This window comes from Anabrus simplex, chromosome 2 (genome assembly GCF_040414725.1).
Source record: "Anabrus simplex isolate iqAnaSimp1 chromosome 2, ASM4041472v1, whole genome shotgun sequence".
Taxonomy (NCBI): Eukaryota; Metazoa; Arthropoda; class Insecta; order Orthoptera; family Tettigoniidae; genus Anabrus; species Anabrus simplex.
This window is the reverse complement of record NC_090266.1, coordinates 388,309,369-388,333,327: the sequence shown is the minus strand read 5'-3', so window position 1 is coordinate 388,333,327 and position 23,959 is coordinate 388,309,369. Positions and strand designations below refer to the sequence as shown.

Genomic DNA, 23,959 nt, shown 5'->3' with positions numbered 1-23,959 from the left:
GATATCTCCCTTATTAATCCTCGTATCGAAATGATGCACATGAGAAAAAGGTTTAGAAATTAATTTCTACCAAGGTAGGTAGATTTCCATTAAGTTTGGTTGTGTATACTTTGTGGAAGTGCAAAATCGCTGTTTCGGTTTCGTATAAACCCCCAGTCAGTTCAGGGATTTAGAAACAATATTTGCCCTAAAACCTATCAAGGACAGGTGTATTCTAAATATGAGTCTTGGTGGAAATACATCCAGTAGTTTGTAGCACTCGCGTACATGCGGCGTAATTAAGGAAGAAATATACCGGGCGAGTTGGCCGTGCGCGTAGAGGCGCACGGCTGTTAGCTTGCATCCGGGAGATAGTAGGTTCGAATCCCACTATCGGCAGCCCTGAAATCTTCATATTTAGAGTATACCCATCCCGGGGACGGTTTCGATATGCATATCATTTTAAAATCTTTGAATAGACGGGGGGTTTTATCGGAAAACCAAAATGGTTTTCCTCCATTTTCTCTTATACTATTGATTTCCTGTAAACTTCGTTTACCGTACGTTAAACGTCACTTCATTATAAACAACTTTCGTTATGTTCATAATTTACCTTACTCTTCACATGACGGAGAAATTTACAATTTTCCGCTGGTATCATGCTCTGCATTGAGTGACCGACAGACCGACAACGAACCTACAGGTTACCATGGCAACGTCTCTGACTGCCTGCCAGCAGGGAAGTAACGTATTGCCATTTTCCTCATCATGCTTTTAAATTCGTGGTTGTTCCTTAGGTAGATGGCAAGAGAGGCGTCAATCGGCCTATCTGCGGGATATTGGCGGAATATCGTTGGATGTTATAACCGCCCTCGAATAGATTAAGTAATAACACCATTAGTCATCTTCTTATTATTTGTTTACCTAAGAATCACTGGACCTAAATTTCTCCTCTGTTACCGCTTTATTATATCCATAACTCACACTAGCATAATTTATTGAGAGGCATTTGATTTTCCAATACATTCACTTGGCATTTACATATTTGTCGTTATCCGGCTGTCCTCAGTTATAATGCATTTTCTATTACTTTCAACTTTCTTGACTGTATTATTTCTTCCCTTTTTTTGCTATGGGCTTTACGTCGCAGCGACACAGATAGGTCTTATTGCGACGATGGGATAGGAAAGGCCTAGGAGTTGGAAGGAAGCGGCCCTGGCCTTAATTAAGGTACAGCCCCAGCATTTGCCTGGTGTGAAAATGGGAAACCACGGAAAACCATTTCAGGGCTGCCGATAGTGGGATTCGAACCTACTATCTCCCGGATGCAAGCTAACAGCCGTGCGCCTCTACGCGCACGGCCAACTCGCCCGGTATATTTCTTCCTTAATTACGCCGCATGTACGCGAGTGCTACAAACTACTGGATGTATTTCCACCAAGACTCATATTTAGAATACACCTGTCCTTGATAGGTTTTAGGGCAAATATTGTTTCTAAATCCCTGAACTGACTGGGGGTTTATACGAAACCGAAACAGCGATTTTGCACTTCCACAAAGTATACACAACCAAACTTAATGGAAATCTACCTACCTTGGTAGAAATTAATTTCTAAACCTTTTTCTCATGTGCATCATTTCGATACGAGGATTAATAAGGGAGATATCATTAACGGACCGTTTTTCTGTACAAGTCCCATCGGACTTAACTCACGAGCGGGTGCGTGTAAAGCGTATTCCTTACAACTTGAAAACTACTGAAGACATTCGAACCAAAATTTATATTTAGCATCCACCTGTCCAAAGGTAGGTTTTAAACGTAAATAACATTTCATGTTCCGGAATGGACTGGCGGTTTATAGGGAACCGAAATGGTGATTTTACTCTTCCACAATATATACAGAACAAGACCCACCTGACTGGAAATCGAACAAACGTGATGGAATTCCACCTCTAAACCTTTTTTCCATGTGCATTTTTTCGTCAGGAGGATTAATAAGGGAGATATCATCAATGGTCAGTTTTGCAGGTTAAGTCCAGCGGACATAGCCCAAAAGGTGTTTTACATGGAGCAGATTCCTTATCTTATAAATCAAATCGTAACGACTGTGTGCCTCTACACTGACTATTTTGGCGAAATTTTCGTACAGCTTTCCGTTTAAGGGCTAATAATGACCATCTGCATAATTGTTTGGTTTAGTTTCCTGAAATTCCTAATTTTTACCCGCCTCGCCCAAAATCCAGATTGCGACATAATCTGCCAGAAGAAAAAGAAGATAATTGAAATTTGACAAAATTATCCGTTTTAGCCTGTAACGAACGGAAAACGTCCTATATCTTTAAATTTTTCACTTTTTATCCCCGAAGAATATCGAAATATGCAGGCAATTTTAATGATGGTGCAGACCTTCGGAAATTCCTATCACATAACGGATTGCACAATATCCCTTCAATTTGGAATGATCTACAACCTTGGTCTTATGACTTTTTGCCGTATCTGTATCCCTTTTACGTTTGATTTTTCTCTGTTCATCGATGTTAAGTCAATTTGGATTTTTCACATGCATAATTCATACTTTCAATTACTTATATGAAATACAGAATCATCAAACTCTTCACGAATATTGGCCCACCCAGTACCCATATATGAGCCAAATGCTATGTACGTAGCTGTCACATAATTATCCGAAAAGTAATGTAATGTGAGATAATCTTACAAAACCTTTACCCTGTTCCACGTTTCTAACTCAATCTGACCCAAGAATAGACGACATATCATAGGGCCTGCCATTTAGGCCACTAAATCCGGCGTGTCTTATGGTATAATCCTTTGTCGATATGACGTACGTTTAGTAGCAGTTAATCTGTGAATGAAGGTCTTCAATATTGTAAACACGCATATACTTCCGTATGTCGATCTATATATATTCACTGATGTCGATTTGTAGCGATCGAGAAAGGGTGGGTCTGCTATTGTAATCAGTACTCCCCACACTGACTTTGACTGGCAGTAGGAAAGGGTTCCTCCTCCAACTCCTGTGTAACTGTCATCAGTAAGGAAGGCCTAAAATTGTAATCAATAGTTCACTTCTCGATTTGACTTGCAGCAGGCAAGTGAGCATGCAGTTATGTGTAAAACTCCCCTGCCCGATTGTGTTTGGCAGTAGACAAGGGTGCCCGCCATGATAAAGAAATGTCCTCATCTAAAATGTGACTGGCATTAGGCATAGTGGCCTGCTATTTTGATGGAATCTCACCAACTTGGTGTGACTGGCAGTAAGCTGGCTGGCGGTAGGAAAATGGGCCTGGCATTATAATGATAACTGCACAACTTAATTTCGAGTGATAGTACGGTAATTGCCTGCCATTATAATAAAAACTCCTCAACTGTAACCTGTCTGGAAGTAGGAAAGTGGGCTGCCATTTCAACGAAAACTCCCCAAATCGATTCTGTCCGCGTAGTAGGCAATGGGGCCTGCAATTATAATGTAAACTTCCCAACTCGATTGTGAATGGCAGTAGGCAAGTGAGCCTGCCGTTATATCACAAATCCATAAGAAACACTTTACATTGGAAACAACGTACGGGGACCTTCCCATGCTCTTTCTCGGATAACGCTAAGAGACATGCAATTTTAAAATAATCTTATTTACTGCATGTACACTATTTACTTCGATATTCGAATACAATGTAGAATACCGTAGCGAAGCACGGGTACATTCGCTAGTAGATAATGAATGTGTTAGTCCTCCACTGTCACTTTCTGGATGTTCGGCCCCATGGCTAAATGGTTAGCGGGTCGGGAATTTTAACCATAATTGGTTAATTTCGCTGGCACGGGGACTGGGTGTCTGTGTCGTTTTCATCATTTCACCCTCATCATGACACGCAGGTCGCCTACGGGTGTCAAATCAAAAGACCTGCACCTGGCGAGCCGAAGTCCTCGGACACATCCCGGCACTAAAAGTCGTACGCCATTTCATTTTTTACTTTCTGGGAGTTTTCTGTATTTATCTTCGCTGCTGTCGTCCGTTACTTTCAGCAACTGTGCTTGGTGCAGCTTCTTCGCCATATAATATATTTTCGTGTACAATAAAATAAATGTAAACCGAGCTCGATAGCTGCAGTCGCTTAAGTGCGGCCAGTATCCAGTATTCGGGAGATCGTGGGTTCGAGTCCCACTGTCGGCAGCCTTGAAGATGGTTTTCCGTGGTTTCCCATTTTCATACCAGGCAAATGCCGGGGCTGTACCATAATTAAGGCCACGGCCGCTTCCTTCCAACTCCTAGGCCTTTCCTATCCCATCGTCGCCATAAGACCTATCTGTGTCAGTGCGACGTAAAGCAAATAGCAAACAAAAAAATTAAAAAAAAATGTAACTTAATGATTCTTATGAAATAAAAATAAGGAATTGAATTAAAGTATTTTTCGTTGTTGGTGCTAAAACATCCCGATTGGCGAAGGCACTGAGTAAATTTAGATAATTTACTACAGATAAGAATATCCTAACGCGCATTCTAGACATTTAAGTCAGATTATCCTCCTGTGGGATTCATTAAACGCTAATGAAAAAAAATTACCTTCTATAGGCAATAACATTGTTCCGTGAATGGGTAGGAGGAAGTTGGTGGGGAGGGTTCGAGATGAATCTTGTTAGCATTAACTGTTCATTTCAGAGGGGAGGGGAAATGTTGATTCTAGATCTTATAATGCATTTTTGTGTATTAGGCAGAAAATGCCCCGTAGTGTAGGGGTAGCGTGCCTGCCTCATACCCGGGAGCCCCGGGTTCGTTACCCGGCCAGGTCAGGAATTTTTACCTGGACCTGACGGCTGGTTAGAGGTCCACTCAGCCTACGTGATTAGAATTGGGGAGCTATCTGACGGTGAGATAGCGGCCCCGGTCTAGAAAGCCAAGGATAACGACCGAGAGGATTCGTCGTGCTGACCACATGACCCCTCGCAATCTGCAGGCCTTCGGGCTGAGCATCGGTCGCTTGGTAGGCTAATGCCCTTCAAGAGCTGTAGTGCCATGGGGTTTGATTTTTTGGTTTTAGGCAGTAAGTGTATGTGATTGAATTAAACGTACCTTGTGAGACCTTATTTTTGTGATAAATAATAAGCTAATAGAACATCTCGATTGGCGAAGACGCTACGTAAATTCCGAGAATTTACTACACAGAAGAATATTCCAACCCCGTTTCCAGGCATTTAAGTCAGACTAGCCTTCTATGGGATTCATTAAGCGCTGAAGCAAAGAATGTAATCAGAAAATTAATTAAGACGAAAAGGTGATTTTTTAAATGTTTGGTTTGATTGACTTTTTCTTACAATGTAAATCGTTGTCTACACAGACTTAAATGTCTGGAATGTGGGTTAGTATATTCTTATCTGTTTAAAATTCTCTGAAATTACGCAGCGTTTTCGCCAATCGAGATGTGTTATTAGCTTATTATTTATCACTAGGAGGCGGAATTCTATGACCTAAAATGTTTGAAATATGTATGCATTTATGACCTAAAACATACAAATATGTCCTGTAAAATTCAAATTATAACTGAATGAATAGCAACTACATTACATACAGAAACGCTTTTATTACGATTGCTACAGGCTGCAATTAATATAGAGTTAAAATAGTTTTAATTTTTCGAAAACCTTAATCTAAATATCAACTGTAATGCTGAATTGTTCATGAACTCATTAGGGTTACACTGCATACTCCTAGGCAATGGTGGACTCTGTGGAAGATAGAAACACCACAGTTACTTTCACTGTTTCAGTATTCAATGTGTTGCGTTACACGCAAAATATGTGCTATTTGAATGAAACTTTCGTACCTGATCTAGTCTACATTAGGAGGATTGTTGCAATTTATGACCACATGCATCTTAAGTTTATTGAATGATAATCCTCTCCTGATGTCGATGAGTATCGTCTTGTAGGGAAAAAATCTTCTTTCGATATCACAGGTTGTAACTTGAATAGAGTTAAATAACTTGGAGAAAATTTCTGGAAATCTGCAGATAAATAACTGCAGAATTGCATCTGCTTTCGTGAAAACAATATCCCAGTTTCCAGGAATTGACCCTACCAATAAACAATAGTTCCTACTTGCTAGAAACATTCCATACACTCCTTTTCAACGTTTTTTAGTAGAAATATATTCCAGTCTATACTGAAAGATAATTTCTAGAGCTTACTCCTTCTTTGAAAACGAAATGCAAACGAAAATGATCAAAAAATGTGGTTATAATGAGATTTCATTCAAAATATGCCACAAAACTTTAAAATAGCCTAAATATGCATTTATATGCCCAATGACACCTCTTTGATTTTGATTATCATGCTAGCAATTCTAAATGATGTAATGCTAAGGAAAAAATATGACTTGTCATATAAATTCACCCTCTATTTATCACTAAAAATAAAGTCTCAAAAGGTTACGTTTAATTCAATCCCACACCTTATTTCATCAAAATCATTAAGACGCATTTACTGCCTAATAGGGTAATTCCGGGAGAGTTGCCGCACTTTTTATGTCTTTTGTTATATCTCGGTATATTTACTTTAAAAATTGTTGCAAATTCATCGAGCATAATTTGAAAACATGTACATTTGATCAGGGATGAACAAAATATTGGCAATTGAAAGTAAATGGGAGAAAGGAGTGAACAAAGGAATTGTTGCATCTGCGGCGTCTCTCCCTGGATCCCGGTATAGATGCCGACTTTGCTCGGGAGCGATGCCGCGAGTAAAAACATTAATGACAAAATCAAATTTAAGCCAATTTCTTCAACTTTAATATAACCGAACACTAGAACGTACTACAAGACAATTATATCCACGTAATATAATCATTCAATGGAAAAAATCTATCTGATAATTTACAACATTAAAATCATATTTTAATTTCGATTTACTATAGATGTGCATGTGCAATGGATTCTTCACTGTGTTATATAAAACCCCACGGCACTTAACACCCTTGAAATGGCTCTGGCCTGCACAGCGACCGCTGCTGAGCCCGAAGGCCAACTATCAGGGAGAGACGCCGCACCCTCCTGTTTTTATTCCTCAAGGCTATCATGGCCCAAAATTAGCATACTCTCAACTACAGTTAAGTTTATGACGTCTACTGTACTAAAAACGTCTGATTTAAGCATTTGAAGCCAACTTAATATACAATAAATTAACACACGCAAAAACTTTGTCAGGAGGAAACATGTATTCGCCTCATGATATCGGCTATAATTGGCGTAGTATACGAGCAAATTTCGTCACACTCGCATACAGTAGTTCTTCCTTAGAAACTGAAAAACCACACATATTGCCATCTAGCTGTAACGATGGGAACCTTTAGCTACAGTGTATGCGGCATCTCTACCGGGGCGGCATCTGTCCCGGATTTACCTTACATAAAAATACATTATAAAATGAAGAAGCAGCACTTCCACTCCTCCCCTTCCAAATGAACAGAGTTAGTGCCCACAACATTCACCTACCCCTCTCCCCCCCCCCCGCAATCCCATTCACCTATTCACCTATTCACGGAACTATTGCCTACAGAACATTATTTTACACTTTTTGCAATAGCGCTTAATGAATCCCACAGGAGGATACTGTGACTTAAATGCCTGAAATGTGGGTTGGAATATTCTTATCTGTAGTATATTCTTTGAATTTACGGAGCGTCTTCGCCAATCGAGACGTTTCATCATGTGATTACTATGAAGAAAAGTGCCTTACAACATACTATTTAATTCAATTACTTACTTTCATTTAAATCGAAATCATTCACTTACATGTGTTCCCTTATACACAGAAATGTATTATATGATGGAGTAGCACCCCCTGCCCTCTGCATTGTACAGAATCAATGGGCGCACATTCCCATCAGTTCACATTTTTCCCTCCCCTCTCCACGAAACAGAGTTATTCCTTAGAAATTTCTCCTCACCCCTCCCCCCCCCCGCTACTTAGCCATCAAGACCAAGGCCGCAGAACTCCCGTTATTACAAACACAATTGCTGAAGGTGACGGTCGGCAGCAGCCAAGGGAAGTACAGAAAAACTTCCATAATTTACTATAGTAGCAGTGGAAGACTAATGCATTCGTTATTTATTCAAAACATCATCAATTCGTAATTATCGATTAGTTCACACAACGTAAACAATATTGTATATAATGCGCATGATTTAAAGTGATTTGATAGAATTCGAGGATGTAGAGCGGAATTTTTTTAATAGTGTGTTACATTTGCAGTTTTGTTATGGTGTTATATATTATATTTTGAACTAGTATATTCGACAGCCAGAAACACTTTTAAGTGACATCATTCATGTAATGTCCGACTAATCCTTAGATGTGATTGATACTCCTGTTTTGTGCACTTTTTCTAAAAATGATGATGATGTTGATTGTTTGATTGTTGTTTAAGGGATTCTAATATATAGGTCATCGGGCAATGTTTTCTAAAATGATACACTTCCCTTCAACCCTTTGATGCAGTTGTACCAAGCCTGCCTATTTCTCGAAGGCCACGGATTTTATTCTCTTCCAGTACAAGGATTTTATTTATAGCCGGAATAAAATGATCTCTTTCCCATAAGACCAACTAAGAAACATCTACTTTGACAGACAACGCAGCCGTACTGAGATTATCATAATGCTGAACATGTGGCACTCCTATTTCTGCAGGCCACATGCCTTGGGAGTAATCATTTTCACGGGTTGGTTAGTTTGCATGTAAAAGGTCTCTGGTGACACATTTAGTGTATACCCGACAAAATAAATTTAAACTCTGTGATAGATCGTCCAACAGATTTCTGGTATCTATCTCTGTTATATGATGGAGTAAAATGGAACGTCGAAAGTCACACGCAGGCAGTATAAATGCAACACAATACCTGTGGCCATACGATTATAATACATTTAGGGGTTGAAAGGTTAAATATAACTAATAAAATATGATGTTCTAAAATTTTTGTTAACACGTTTCGACAACAATGCTAGTTTATGAATGTAACTTATGTATGCAGGCTTATCAGCAGAAAATCAGGTTGAATCTTCAGCAGATCTACCATCGGCTACCACAGATAACCAGAAATATACTAGCCAAACAAGGAGTTATGTTGTTTTCAGTTGATTTCCTCATTGAATCGGAAGGTTCCATTACATGTCAATCTGCCAAATCCACTGGATTGTATTCCCCAACCGTCCCTCTTCTAAGACATATCTTCACATCAGTCATCACAGGGACTAGCTGCATAAGGTACGGTGTCACTCATACAGTATTCCAGTCACTTCCGAATGATCCTGGCTCACTCCGGTGGTATTTGAAGGGGCTCAAGTACGTCAGCCTCTTGTCGGTAGATTTACTGGCACGTAAAAGAACTCCGGTGGGAAAAATTCCGTCACATTGGCATCTCCGAAAACCGTCAAAAAGTAGTTAGTGGGACGTAAAACCAGCAACATTAATCATTCCCCTCCGTATTATCAAAGAAAAGGACGAGACTGGGACTTGTTCTAGGCCACACTATAAGACAACACTAGATATCTCGAAAGTAGGATCTGGGCAGACCATGCTAATACTATTAATGTAATAATAATAATAATAATAATAATAATAATAATAATAATAGTAATTGGGCTAAGCTACCGAGTTACAGGTCCACTGGAGTGGTCCCATCTAGGCGGCTTGCTTACCATTTTCGAAATTCCGATTTTGCTGCTATCTAGCAACGAATGCAGAATTCTACTACACGTTTCCTGTGAATCTGTTAACTTAATTTACCTAAATTAACGTAATTTTGGATGACCTATGTCAGCAACAATGACATGGAGTTTCAAACTGTTTGGTCACACACTGCCGGGTTCAAACTTGCGAACTCGCGGAAGCTTTATTCCCTGATGCGGCTGAGTGAATGGATCTTATATAAAGGGGACTTTCGAGGTTTAATTTACACCGTGTTTTTTCCACGCTTAATTCGTAAAAATGTCGAACAATGTCTTTTAAAGTCCCAGGGCATCTATCAGATTTCTACGTTCCATGAATTCTAAAATGAAACAAACGAGCTGTAGTGATGACAACGAAACAGTTGCTAAACGCAAGCTCTGAACAGAGATATTTTCTGTAGTAGTGCATCAGGATTATCAACCATTCGTCCATACTTTTTGGAATTGCATCGAGTAACAAACGTTTGCTAGAATCTATCTGCAATACACACATACATACATACATACATACATACATACATACATACATTATCGTTAGAGACTGTTATGCCTTTCAGCGTTTAGTCTGCAAACCTTTGAGAATTTACTAAACGTCGCCACAATCCTCGATTCGCAACTAGTGTTGTGGCCTCATTTAGTTATTTACCTCTTACCTTTAAATCGTTAGAAACCGAGTCTAACCATCGTCGTCTTGGTCTCCCTCTATTTCTCTTACCCTCCATAGCAGAGTCCATTATTCTCCTAGGTAACCTATCCTCCTCAATTCGCCTCACATGACCCCACCACCGAAGCCGGTTTATGCGTACAGCTTCATCCATCGAATTCATTCCTAAATTAGCCTTTATCTCCAATTCCGAGTACACTCCTGTCATTGTTCCCACCCGTTTGTACCAGCAATCATTCTTGCTACTTTCATGTCTGTTACTTCTAACTTATGAATAAGATATCCTGAGTCCACCCAGCTTTCGCTCCCGTAAAGCAAAGTTGGTCTGAAAACAGACCGATGTAAAGATAGTTTCGTCTGGGAGCTGACTTCCTTCTTACAGAATACTGCTAATCGCAACTGCGAGGTCACTGCATTAGCTTTACTACACCTTGATTCGATCTCACTTACTAAATTACCGTCCTGGGAGAACACACAACATAAATACTTGAAATTATCGACCTGTTCTAGCTTTGTATCACCAATCTGACATTCAATTCCGTTGAATTTCTTACCAACTGACATCAATTTAGTCTTCGAGAGGCTAATTTTCATACCATACTCATTGCACCTATTTTCAAGTACCAAGATATTAGACTGCAGGCTTTCGGCACAGTCTGCCATTAAGACCAAGTCGTCAGCATAGGCCAAACTGCTTACTACATTTCCACCTAACTGAATCCCTCCCTGCCATTTTATACCTTTCAGCAGATGATCCATGTAAACCTCGAACAGCAAAGGTAAAAGATTACAGGCTTGTCTAACCCCTGTAAGTACCCTGAACCAAAAACTCATTCTATCATCAATTCTCACTGAAGCCCAATTGTCAACATAAATGCCTTTGATTGATTTTAATAATCTACCTTTAATTCCATAGTCCCCCAGTATAGTGAACATCTCCTCCCTCGGTATCCTGTCATATGCTTTCTCTAGATCTACGAAACATAAACACAACTGCCTATTCCTCTCGTAGCATTTTTCAATTACCTGGCGCATACTGAAAATCTGATCCTGACAGCCTCTCTGTGGTCTAAAACCACACTGGTTTTCAGCCAACTTCCTCTCAACGACTGATCGCACCCTCCCTTCCAAGATGCCAGTGAATACTTTGCCTGGTATACTAATCAATGAGATACCTCGATAGTTGTTGCAATCCTTCCTGTTCCCTTGCTTATAGATAGGTGCAATTACAGCTTTGTCCAATCTGAAGGTACCTTACCAACACTCCATGCTAATCTTACTGCTCTATGAAGCCATTTCATCCCTGCCTTCCCACTATGCTTCACCATTTCAGGTCTAATTTCATCTATTCCTGCTGCTTTATGACAATGAATTTTATTTACCATCCTTTCCACTTCCCCAAGCGTAATTTCACCAACATCATTTTCCTCTTCCCAATGAGCTTGGCTGTTTGCAACTCCACCAGGACGATTTCCTTTTACATTGAGAAGATGTTCAAAATATTCCCTCCACCACTTCAGTGATTCCCTGGGATCTATTATGAGTTCACCTGAATTACTCAAAACACTGTTCATTGCTTTTCCCCTCCCTTCCTAAGATTCTTTATTACTGTTCAGAAAGGTTTCCCTGCTGCTTGATCTAGCCTTTCCGGGTTATTACAAAAATCTTCCCATGACTTCTTTTTGGATTCAACAACTATTTGTTTCGCTCTGTTTCTTTCATCTACGTACAAATCCCTGTCTGCCTCGACCCTTGTTTGGAGCCATTTCTGATAAGCCTTCTTTTTACGTTTACAGGCTGCTCTCACTTCAACAATCCACCAAGACCTTCGCCTTTTCCCATCTTTACACACAGTTGTTCCTAGGCATTCCCTTGCTGTTTCTACTACAGCATCCCTGTATGCCACCCATTCACTTTATATATCCTGAACCTGCTTACTGTCTACTGTTCGAAACTTCTCACTAATCATATCCATGTACTTCTGTCTAATTTCCTCATCCTGGAGATTTTCTACCCTTATTCGTTTGCAGACAGATTTCACTTTCTCTACCCTAGGTCTAGAGATACTTAGTTCACTACAGATCAGATAGTGGTCTGTATCATCGAAAAATCCGCGAAAAACTCGTACATTCCTAACAGATTACCTGAATTCAAAGTCTGTTAAGATATAGTCTATTATGGATCTGGTGTCCCTAGCCTCCCATGTGTAGCGGTGAATAACCTTATGCTTGAAGAATGTATTCGTAACAGCTAAACCCATACTAGCACAGAAGTCCAGCAAACGCTTCCCATTCACATTAGCTTCCATATCTTCCCCATATTTACCAATCACCCTTTCGTATCCTTCAGTTCTATTCCCAACTCTCGCATTGAAATCGTCCATTAGCACTATTCTATCGTGGCTGTTGACCCTGACCACGATGCCACTTACTGCTTCATAAAACTTGTCAACTTCATCCTCATTTGCACCCTCACATGGTGAATACACGGAGACAATTCTAGTCCTAATTCCTCCAACTGACAAATCTACCCACATCATTCGCTCATTTACGTGCCTAACAGAAACTATGTTGCGTGCAATGGTATTCCTGATAAAGAGCCCTACCCCAGACTCTGCCCTTCCCTTCCTAACACCCGTCAAGTACACTTTATAATCTCCTATGCCTTCCTCGTTATCTCCCTTTACCCGAATATCACTTACTCCTATCACATCCAGATGCATCCTCTTTGCTGACTCAGCCAGTTCTACTATCTTTCTTCCTTCCATAAGCCCCATTAATATTGATAGCTCCCCATCGAATTCTATTTCGTTCACCAAATTGTTTCCAAGCACTCCCTCACCTGTCAAGTGGGAGTGTGACTCCATTACTCCCATAGGTTCGAGGCTTGCTTAAAATGTTCTGAGCTCGGTAAATTCATGAAGCAGGATGCTACCCTACTTGCACATAGTCCAAGTGAGGATCTCTCCTCTAACGGGTTATGGACCACCGGTGAATTGCATAGCCCTAACCGCCTGAGCACAAGGAGGGCCACGACTCAGAATATGTCCGAGATGCCTACTCCCATTCCATAGCAACTGGTATCCCGACTCTCAGGACCACTTACTAGACCACTCAGCCGTTGCCCATGGTTCACGAACTAGGACGTGACTAGAGTAACCCACAAACATGAACCATTTCTGCAATATAGAACAAATTAAATACAGATTTATTTTACTTCCATCATGAGTCAAGCTTGTAATAGGCAACCGCGTATAGTAAAACGTAGATCGCAGAAAACTAACTGTGTAAATATTCGTTTGTAAAGCGGGGAATTGATTATTGGAATGCATTACCTGCAGCTGTCTTAGAGCTTTTTCCCGAAAATGTAAGATGCTTCAAGAATAGACTTTAGCATTTTGTAAACTGTATGAAAATTTCTATGTGATGGTGCCATGTTTTAATGCAACGCCCATCCCACTGTAAATTTTAGTATTAAGGCATCTGAATTATTTAAGGTATGTCTGACTTTGTATATGAACGTGCTGTATTTACAATGCAAAAATAATAATTAGTAATTTGAACGCTCAATCTACTGCAAGGTCTATAAGTCATAGTATAAACTTTGTAAATACTTCAGGTACGTGTGAATTTGTATATGATGGTGTTGTAATGTTAAACAAGTAGTAAGCTCAACCTATTGTATGGTAAGTCGTAGTGTTACGCACTGGAAACACTTAAGTTGTGTGTGAATGTGTGTGATGATGCTAGATTTAGAATGTTAAACTAGGAGTATTACTTGCAATATGTTCTTTCCGTGGAATTGCTTGTTGTACTCTTGTAGTAGTAGTAGTAGTAGTAGTAGTATGGTGGTAGTTAGGTAATTATGTTTTAATTAGTTTATCATCGCACTACTGTACTGTAAATGATCATTGTCACCGGGATAATTCCCATTTGCGAAATACACTGACTTAGCAAATGTCATGGGATAGCGTGTGGGGCCTCCTCTGGCCCTGCGAACTGCAGTGAGACGCCGTGGAAGTGAGTCAACAAGTCCCTGGTAGTCCTCTGGACGCAGCTGACACCAAATCGTTCCAATGCTGGTCTGTTCGGGGGTGCAGGATCCATGGCACGGAGCCTGCGTTCCAGGACATCCTAGATGTGCTCGATAGGATTCATATCGGACCTCCTGGGTGGCCATGGCAGTCCTTGGAACTCCGCTGCATGTTCCTGGAACCATTCCCGGGCGACGTGGGAGCGATGTGGCGGCGCCTTATCATCTTGAAACACCGCAGAACCGTCTGGGCGCTGGAAGGCCAAAAATGGGAGGAGATGGTCTCCGAGCAGCTCAACATACCGCGTACCATTCAAAGTCTCTTCCAGAACAACTAGGGGGCCCATTCCATACCAGGAAAATGCACCCCAGACCATAACTGAGACACAAGCGCCCTGGACCACACTTGCGAGGCAGGCGGGATCCATCGCTTCATGTGGTCTGCGCCATATACGGTGCCTCTCATCGCATAGTGGAGTTGAAATCGTGATTCGTCCGACCATATCACGTTACGCCATTGTTCCAGACTCCGTCCCTGGTGACTTGCGACAAATGCGCGTCGTTGTGCCTGATGGCGTTGGGTTAACAGTGACACCAGTGTGCGGCGCCGGCCCCCATACCCCATAGAACCTATGTTCCTACGGATTGTCCACTGGGAGACGTGTCTAGCACGGCGTGTGTTGAATTGGGCCGTGATTTGTGCACGGTTGCCCGTCTGTCACTATTGACAATCCGTCTCAGATGTTGCCGGTCACGGTAATCGAGGGTGGCTGGACGGCCGGTCGTTCGCCTGTTTCGCCTGTTGTAGACGGTGACACCCGCATTCAACCATTCACGATACACACTGGACACGGTTGATCGTGTGAAGCCGAATTCTCGCACCACTTCCGAAATCGCACTTCCCATCCGTCGGGCACCGACCACCATACCCCGTTCGAACGGTGTCAGCTCACGACGACGTTCAATGTTATACCTGTCACATGCACAGACATTATTCACAAGGTCTCCTATACAACTGCCACTGGCACAGGGGGCGTGTGGTGCGCAGACAACACACCTGCGCATCAGTGCTCCGCTATCCCATGACATTTGCTCAGTCAGTGTATTTGTTAATAATAATATTAATACACGGCTCCGTAGTGATATGGTTCTTTTTTAATTTACTATTTGCTATACGTCACACCAACACGGATAGGTCATTTAGCGACGATGGGATAGGAAAGGACTAGGAATGCGAAGGAAGCGATCGCGGCCTTATTTAGGGTACACCCCCAGCATTTGCCTGGTATGAAAATTGGAAACTACGGAAAATCGTCTTCAGGTTTGCTGGCAATGGGGTTCAAACCCTCTATTCTCGAATGCACGCCAATAGCTACTTGATACAAACCGCACAGCTACTTACTCAGTGACACTGTTCTCGAAGTACTAAACCATAAGAGTATGTTTCAATAGAGTAAGGTTTCCTTATATTATATTTAGTTGAATTTCAAAATTTACTATCAGTTTTTTGGTACAATAATGCCACTTCGTGAGACTCCAGTTACCGGCATATTATAGTCTGTTTATAAAAGGAAGGCTCCCAGTGAAGTTTACATTTCCTATTAGAGAAAGCGGGTGCCCAGTAAAATCCTGTGCGAATAGTTCCCGTAGGAAATATGCCCATGTAATGAAAACTTTAAAGCTTAGAAAGAAAAATAAAACTAGAAAGAAGAGAGAGCCAAGAAGGGAAGTTCAATGGATTAGGAAGAAGATGAAGAATGTTGTTACGAATAAAACCCTAACTGTTTTATTGAACTTATTTAAAATATGATATCCGCCTCCGTAGCGTAACTGTTAACGCAATTAGTCGCTGTCCTTGCACATAAACCGTCTTCGATGGTGAGTTCATGTAAAATAAATTTAACGTTACGTTGGAGTAAATTGACTCAACCATGGAGTGCAAGTTGAGCAGAGGGAGACGATAAACTCAGTTATTAATTATTTCAAGGTAAAAAGTGCAAAAGGTCATTATATCGATGGTTACAGGGTCTACTGTACAGGGTCCCTCTCTATTATAGACTGTATTGATAAGTAAATAAATAAATAGTTGCAAATTATGGGTTTTAGAGTCTGCCAGTTCATTCTCAGACAATTGCGGACTGAACACTGACATATAGGACAGTGCATAATGAAAATGTGTATGTTAACTACGTTAGTTTTACAAGCATCATTATGTACTGCTAAAATAAAGATCACGACATCACTGGTTATCAAGCATATTCAGACACGGATTATACACTCGGAGTCTGTGACCACTATCGTACATACCTGGTTCCTGCATGAGGCAACAAAGGCAAGGCAGTAGTAGTAGTAGTAGTAGTAGTAGTAGTACGCCAATAAAGGAGAGGGTCATTTTTAATTCTCATATAAGGATTTGATTCCAGCCATACTTACGAAAGTATTTTCTTGAGATAGCTTGCCACCTGTGTCTCATAGGGCCTTTGCAATTCCCGCATTGCTTCATTCCTTCGACCGATCTCTAGTTTAGAAGTTCTTCAGTATTATACCTACGACAGTTATATCAATAAGAGTGTTTATTTCCTCCAGAACACAATAGTGACCTGAAAGGTAAAGAAGCATACAGACGAATCTTAAGGAAGAAATGAAACATATTAATATACTATCCTCACAGCCATAAACGTTGGTGGCTTCGTTGAAGACATATACAGCCGTAAAAAATGTAATGTTAATAAAGTAATGAGGACGGGTAGAAATTCAATTTTGGTTTGCATATATTGCAATATCATACAGTTATTAAGATGCAATTACGGTATGAACGGGCCGATGAGAAATGTATTTCTTTGTATTGCCTGAATCATGTTAAATTATCGTTTCATCGCAACTAAATCAGAATATTCCAAAATTATGAATGTGTGTATCATACTAACGAGTAAGGCTGAACATTAGATCTACTAATTGGTCTCTTTAAATTTATCATTATTAAATTATCCCCTAGTATGACGGGACTCGAATTTTGAGTGCAAGAGACAGTTTCAACTAGTTCTCTAGCCACCTGACAACGGAATACTTAGAATATTGAATTTCATTTCCTAATATTTCTCCATGTAACATTATCTGATCGGTCATTTTTCTCGTTAAATAACAGCACAATGAAAAGTATAAAATAAATAGAATAAGCAGCATTTTCCCACATTTCTCAGTGTGATCACATAAATAAGCCCCTGGGTCATCAAATGCCAGTAAACTATTTGAATAATGTTCTGTTTCAGGTCGTCCCGATACACCTTTCAATTGCAGCCTTGTCAACCAGACCACCGAATCTCTGGAAGTTGAGTGTCTTGAAGGTTTCGATGGCGGGCAACCGCAATACTTTCTCCTAGAGGTGTTCGACTTGGAGACTGGCTTCCTTCAAGCCAACTTGTCCTCTAAGTTCCCTGTCTTCAGTGTGGGAGGTCTAGCCCCTGGCATGGTCCTGAAAATGCTCGTTTATGCCGCCAATAACAAGGGCCGAAGTGATGCTACAGTGGTAGAGGGTTTCACTCTCAAAATAGCTGAGAAGCAAACAGGTAAATTTCATTTACAGTGCAATAATCACTAATATTCGCTATTTTCACCATAGACAACCATGTATTTTCAAATAGGATAATCATAGATTAATGCTTTTTATTGAAACCTCATATTTATTAATTTGAAATGTAAAAATATTTACCGTACCTCATCTTTGGTAAATATTTTTATATACTTATTGAAAGAGAAAATGCCGGGCTGAGTAGCTCAGACAGTAGAGCGCTACACTTCTGAGCCCAACTTGGCAGGTTCAATCCTGGCTCAGTCAGGTGGTATTTGAAGGTGCTTAAATACGTCAGCTTCGTGACAGTAGATTTACGTCGGTTTCTCCAAAAAACGAAAACAATAAGTTAGTGTGACGTAAAATGATTAACATTGTAACATTATGAAACAGAAAATTGTACATGCACGCCATCCATCAAGAGGACAAGAATATAGTTTACCCTTACTTTCCAACAATAACTATGTAATAATAATAATCATCCAACGCCCTTCTTAGTCCTATTGACAGTAGTAGACACCGGAATTTTGCACTGATAATTAAATCTACTGATAGTTTTTGTTTTTTTCATTTTTGCATTATTAAATTGTCATCGACTATGACGGGACTAGAATTTTGAGTGCAAGAGACGAGATCAAAACACTATCCTACTCAACTGACTGAAGGAATACGTATTGAATTTCATTTCTTATTATTGCTCCATGTAGCATGATTTTATGGGGTATAAATAGAACATGGATCCCTTGAAGTACTGTTAACACCACGTTTAGGAAAAAACGTTTAACGTTGTAGCATATTTTAGAACATACACAGGTCTTAAACAGCACCAAGAGCAACGCGGTTTTCATTTGATAGTTTCTAGTGGTAAGCCGAAGTGGGATTTATTCCCTTTAATACATAAATTAAAAAAGTAGAGGGATAGAGGGATAGCAATTATTTCCCTCTCATTATAAAGGAAAGCAATTTTTATCTCGCAGTACCTCCACTGTAATATATTACCGAACTAATGAGTCGTGATATGTTTCTTACAGGAAATGCGTAATAATAATAATAATAATAATAATAATAATAATAATAATAATAATAATAATAATAATAATAATAATAATAATAATAATAATAATCCACAGAACTTATGTTTTAGGGAACAAGACGGAAAATTGGCGCTTACTAATAAAGAAAACTGCCAAGAACTTGCACGGTACTTCTCAGAACTTCTTAACTGCCCCGAACCCACTGAAAGATTTCTTGACGAAGCATCCAGTTTCACTCACCCAGAATCACCTCCACCAAACCAGGAAGAAATTCAAAGCCACATTAAACGACTAAAAAACAACAGAACCTCAGGAAGAGACGGGATTGTTGCAGAATTCCTTAAGAATCTTGGTCTAAACTCACTCAATGTACTTACAGAAATCGTACAGAAAATCTGGAAAAATGAAAAACTCCCAGAAGACTGGAAATGTGCTTTGATTCACCCACTTCACAAAAAAGGAGACAAAACTGATGTGAACAACTATAGGGGAATCTCTCTCCTTGAAGTCGGCTACAAAATTTTCTCTGCATGCCTGTTGAAAAGAATACAAGAACAACTAGAGCCTGAAATTGGTGAATATCAAGCTGGGTTCCGCCCTCACAGATCATGCACTGAACAGATCTTCAACCTCAAAACCGCTCTAAAATTCAGGGCCCTCAGAAACCTTCCAATCATCTGTACCTTCGTAGATTTCAAGAAGGCTTATGATTCAGTTGATCGTCAATCTCTGTTCAGCATCCTGAAAGAACAAGGACTAGACTCCAAAACGCTAAACTTGACCAAACAGACCCTCACTGACACGAAGTCAAGAGTGAAATTCATGGGAGAAATCTCAGACGAATTCCTGATAAAAACTGGTGTCCGACAAGGAGATGGACTATCACCCCTCCTCTTCAACCTCGTACTAGATAAGGTGATGAGGGAATGGGAAAACGAACTGAAAACACAAAATAGCTGGAACCCAGTAAACATCGGGACACGAAAAAACAAGCTTGAAATTCCATGCTTAGCCTTCGCACATGACCTGGCCCTTTTGTCCAGCGATGAAGTCACAGCAATAAAGCAAGTTGAAATTCTCCAAGAATGTGCCAGAAAGGTCGGACTTCATATCTCCTTCCAGAAAACTGAATTTTTCTGTGCAAAACTAGACATCCATAGTCTCAATACAAAATACGGACAAATCAACAGAGTCCCTCACTTCAAATACCTGGGCGAAATCCTCGAACCAACCGGACAAGAGAAAATAGCCCAAAACAACCGTGTCCAAAAACTCAGAAGAGCTTATGGGAGAACAAGAGAAATCTACAACAAAAAATGTATGTCTGTCCACGTTAATATTAAACAAACCGGAGGCTTTATATGCAGGGGAAACTCTAACGCTTCATAGAAAGGGCGAACTGGAAAATATGCTAAAAGAAGAGCGAAAAATCATGAGGAAAATTTTAGGACCAAGACACACGGGAGAAGGGTACCGCCTCCAAACCCGGAAATCCACAGAAAAATTATCTAATATTGCGGCAGACCTCAAGAAAAAAAAAGGCTAAAATTTTATGGACATGTTAAGAGGCTTCCAGAAACTAGACTAACCCACCAAGTTCTTGAAAGAGTTGACAAACTGAAGAATTTTCCTTGGATACAACAAACAAAAGCGGACATGAAGAACGCACAAATTCTCTGTGAAGACATTTTGAATCGAAATATATATAGAAAGAAAATTGACAATTGGGAAGTTACTCCAGAGAATGAAGTACCAAAAAGAGCAGGTACCAAGTGGACGGAAGAAAGGAAAAGGATCTTTAGTCAACAGATGAAAGCATCCTGGATCATCCGCAAACGAAATCATAAATAAAGCTTCGTGTGTTGCGAAAGGGACCATTCACGCATAATAATAATAATAATAATAATAATAATAATAATAATAATAATAATAATAATAATAATAATAATAATAATAATAATAATGTATGTTGGGTATTCAGCCCGAAGACTGGTTTGATCCTCCACAGTTCCACCTACAGCTGGCATAGTTAGCCTAGGCATCACTGAAGAGGCATAAACTAGGGAAATTCGGAGTGAGGTAGTTTCCCGTTGCTTTCCTCACCGAGCCACAAGTTGCTATTACCTACCAGTCTGGCAAGCCCACTGAAATGCATGCACCAACCGAGCCTATGAGTGATATTTTCACACCATTCATAACAGGGACTGGCTGTATAAGGAGTGGTATTACTAGCATCACTCATACCTCAGTCACTTTCATATTGTCAAAGCCAAGGATGAGACTGCGACAGGGCAATGAAAGTAACAAATGTATTCTAGCCCATACCAGAAGACGTAGTGCACGCAAAACACTACATCTCACCAGCAAAGGAATAATAATAATAATAATAATAATAATAATAATAATAATAATAATAATAATAATAATAATAATAATAATAATAATAATAATAATAATAATAATAATAATAGTAACAATTTGTTTAATGTCCCTTCAACCATCGCTCGTATGAGTTGATATTAAAATATATTTTACTTGGCACAATGAAAAAGTAATGAATGAATGAATGAATGAATGAATGGAAACAAGTGGACTAGTAGTTGTATGTGTCTTCTAATCTTGATACCATCAACCAGGAGAACACTGTGAATTGAAAATTTTATTTCATAAACCACACATACTCAGGTCGATATTTGAGTGGTGGCCACTAGAGTAAGAAGCCAATGACAATGTCACTCAACATGTACTCATGTACTTAAAAGCCAACCAGTTGTGCCACCTAACCAACTCGTTAATAAGCTGACCAGAAATTCAACATCATTCATCCCACAACCATTAGAAAAACTGTAAAACGTTATGTGGCGTCATGTACTGTTACCGAAATGTTTTCTTTCTCTGTAGGGACTCCTGCCGCCTTCGAGCTTACTCCAGTGCTGGGAGTGCTCATTGGAGTTGTGGTAGTTCTTCTACTGATAGCGATAGTCATTGTGGGGGCCATGCGCCTGAGAGCACAGCACAGGAGCCCAACAAGGCCTGACAACCTCGCACTGAAGGAGAAAGCAGCACTTCCCCTGCGATCAGACGTCGAAGATATGTATGATATGGACGACAAGAACCCTGATGTCATTCCGTGTAACAAAGGTGAGTAGAAGACAGTTTTCACCCAACATCTCTGGACATTACAAATAGAATTTCGAGGTATGTCCGAGATTTTTATGAAGAACATGTTTTTCACCAAATGGAAGTACACATTTACAAGTCAAAAACTTCCTTTTTTTAAATTTCATATTTCTCTGTAGAATATATTTTTCCTTGTAATCTGGTGAAAATAAATAATTATCTCTAATACTTCAAAAAGCATATTCGTAAATGTCCGCTTTGTCACTTTTTTTAAGTTGCTTTACGTCGCACTGACACAGATAGATCTTTTGGCGACGATGAGATAGGAAAGGCCTAGAAGTGGGAAGGAAGCGGCCGTGTCCTTAATTAAGGTACAGCCCCAGCATTTGCATGGTGTGAAAATGGGAAACCACGGAAAACCATTTTCAGGGCTTCCGAGAGTGGGGGTCGAACCCACAATCTCCCGGATGCAAACTCACAGCTGCGCTCCCCTAATCGCACGGCCAACTCGCTCGGTTTTTTTGTCACTTTTGTCACACAATACTATCTAAACGTGCCCAAATCCCCGTGGAATAGCAGTACACCAGTGATAATCACGTAGGCTAAATGGACCTCGAACCTGCTCCCCGATCCAGGTAAAAATCCCAGACCTGACCGGGAATCGAACCCGGGGACTCCGGGTAAGAGGCAGTTACGCTACCCCTACACCACAATATTACACTTAGGACCATTCCCACTTTTGTTAGATTCTATCACTCACTCGCCTCCAGTTTTTCTACTCTTAATCAGAAACATAAATGTACACAATAATGTACACAATAAGTGTCAAGTTAACGACCTCAAGACACCCGAATAGAGACCAAGTTTAGTATATAACAGGTTGCCCAGAACAGGGGTTTCTGCGTTCGGAGGACTTCGGCTACGCTCGGTTATGACGTCAGCCAGTTACCCACGGCCAAGGTTAGTAACCTTGACCGCCAGTCTCGCTAAGAGTATGTGGAGTAATACGGTATGTGAACAGTGTGTGTTTCTTTAATATGTGCAAGTGAGTTGCAGTTTTCATTTCTATGACATGTTCTTGTGATGGACAGCTGCTTCCTTGTGCCACTGTTATTTTGTGTTTGACTTCAATTGATTTGTCTCGGGATGCATATAAACATGCCTGGTACGAGGTGTACGGTTGCTGTGTGCAATAACAGCTGGGTGTGTGGCCATATTAACAGTATGACCTGCAAGGGGAAGGAAGTGAAGCAAGGGTTCCAGAAGGCTACCCTTGTGACTCTCTTCTCGTTGAAATATCTGATCTCAGAAGTTTAGAATCTAGGAATGAAGTACATTTTAACCCACCGACTGAACCAAGATTCGTTTGAGAATTTGTTTTCCCACATCCGTTCTTGAGGATGATTATATGACGACATTACACCGCTGAATGCTCCTTATCGTTTCGGATGATTATTCTCGAAAATAATGCCGGTAAAATAGAGAAACACAAGAACGCGCGAACAGAAACCTCTGATGAATATCTCTCATGACAAATGGTGAGGAAGTGCGGAATAACGTGTCTTGAGTTAGAATATTCTCTTGATGAAAGCTATTTTGAAGAAGGCAAATATGATACTGTTCCAATATTTTCAGGTGAATCTGACACTGAAATAGAGGTCGAAGGTTTGAATTACATTACAGGTTGGATGGTTAAAAGTCACGAAAGCACTCATCCACACTTAGGTTCCAAAACAGTTATAGGAGGAACATACGACAGTACGTATTGTTCGTGGCCCTTGATTCGAAGTCTGCCATACGGTGGTCTTACAGAGTCGACAGCTGAG

At 40.3% G+C, this 23,959-nt stretch overlaps 1 protein-coding gene across 1 annotated transcript in view; it reads left to right on the top strand.

The window, feature by feature from the left end:
- LOC136863558 (nephrin) overlaps positions 1-23,959 on the top strand; it is a 1,173,968-nt gene that overhangs the window by 1,062,684 nt on the left and 87,325 nt on the right. The window contains exons 10-11 of the mRNA XM_068225991.1: positions 17,681-17,977; positions 21,915-22,154. Of these exons, the coding sequence (XP_068082092.1) occupies positions 17,681-17,977; positions 21,915-22,154 (537 nt within the window). The remainder of the gene's footprint in view (positions 1-17,680; positions 17,978-21,914; positions 22,155-23,959) is intronic.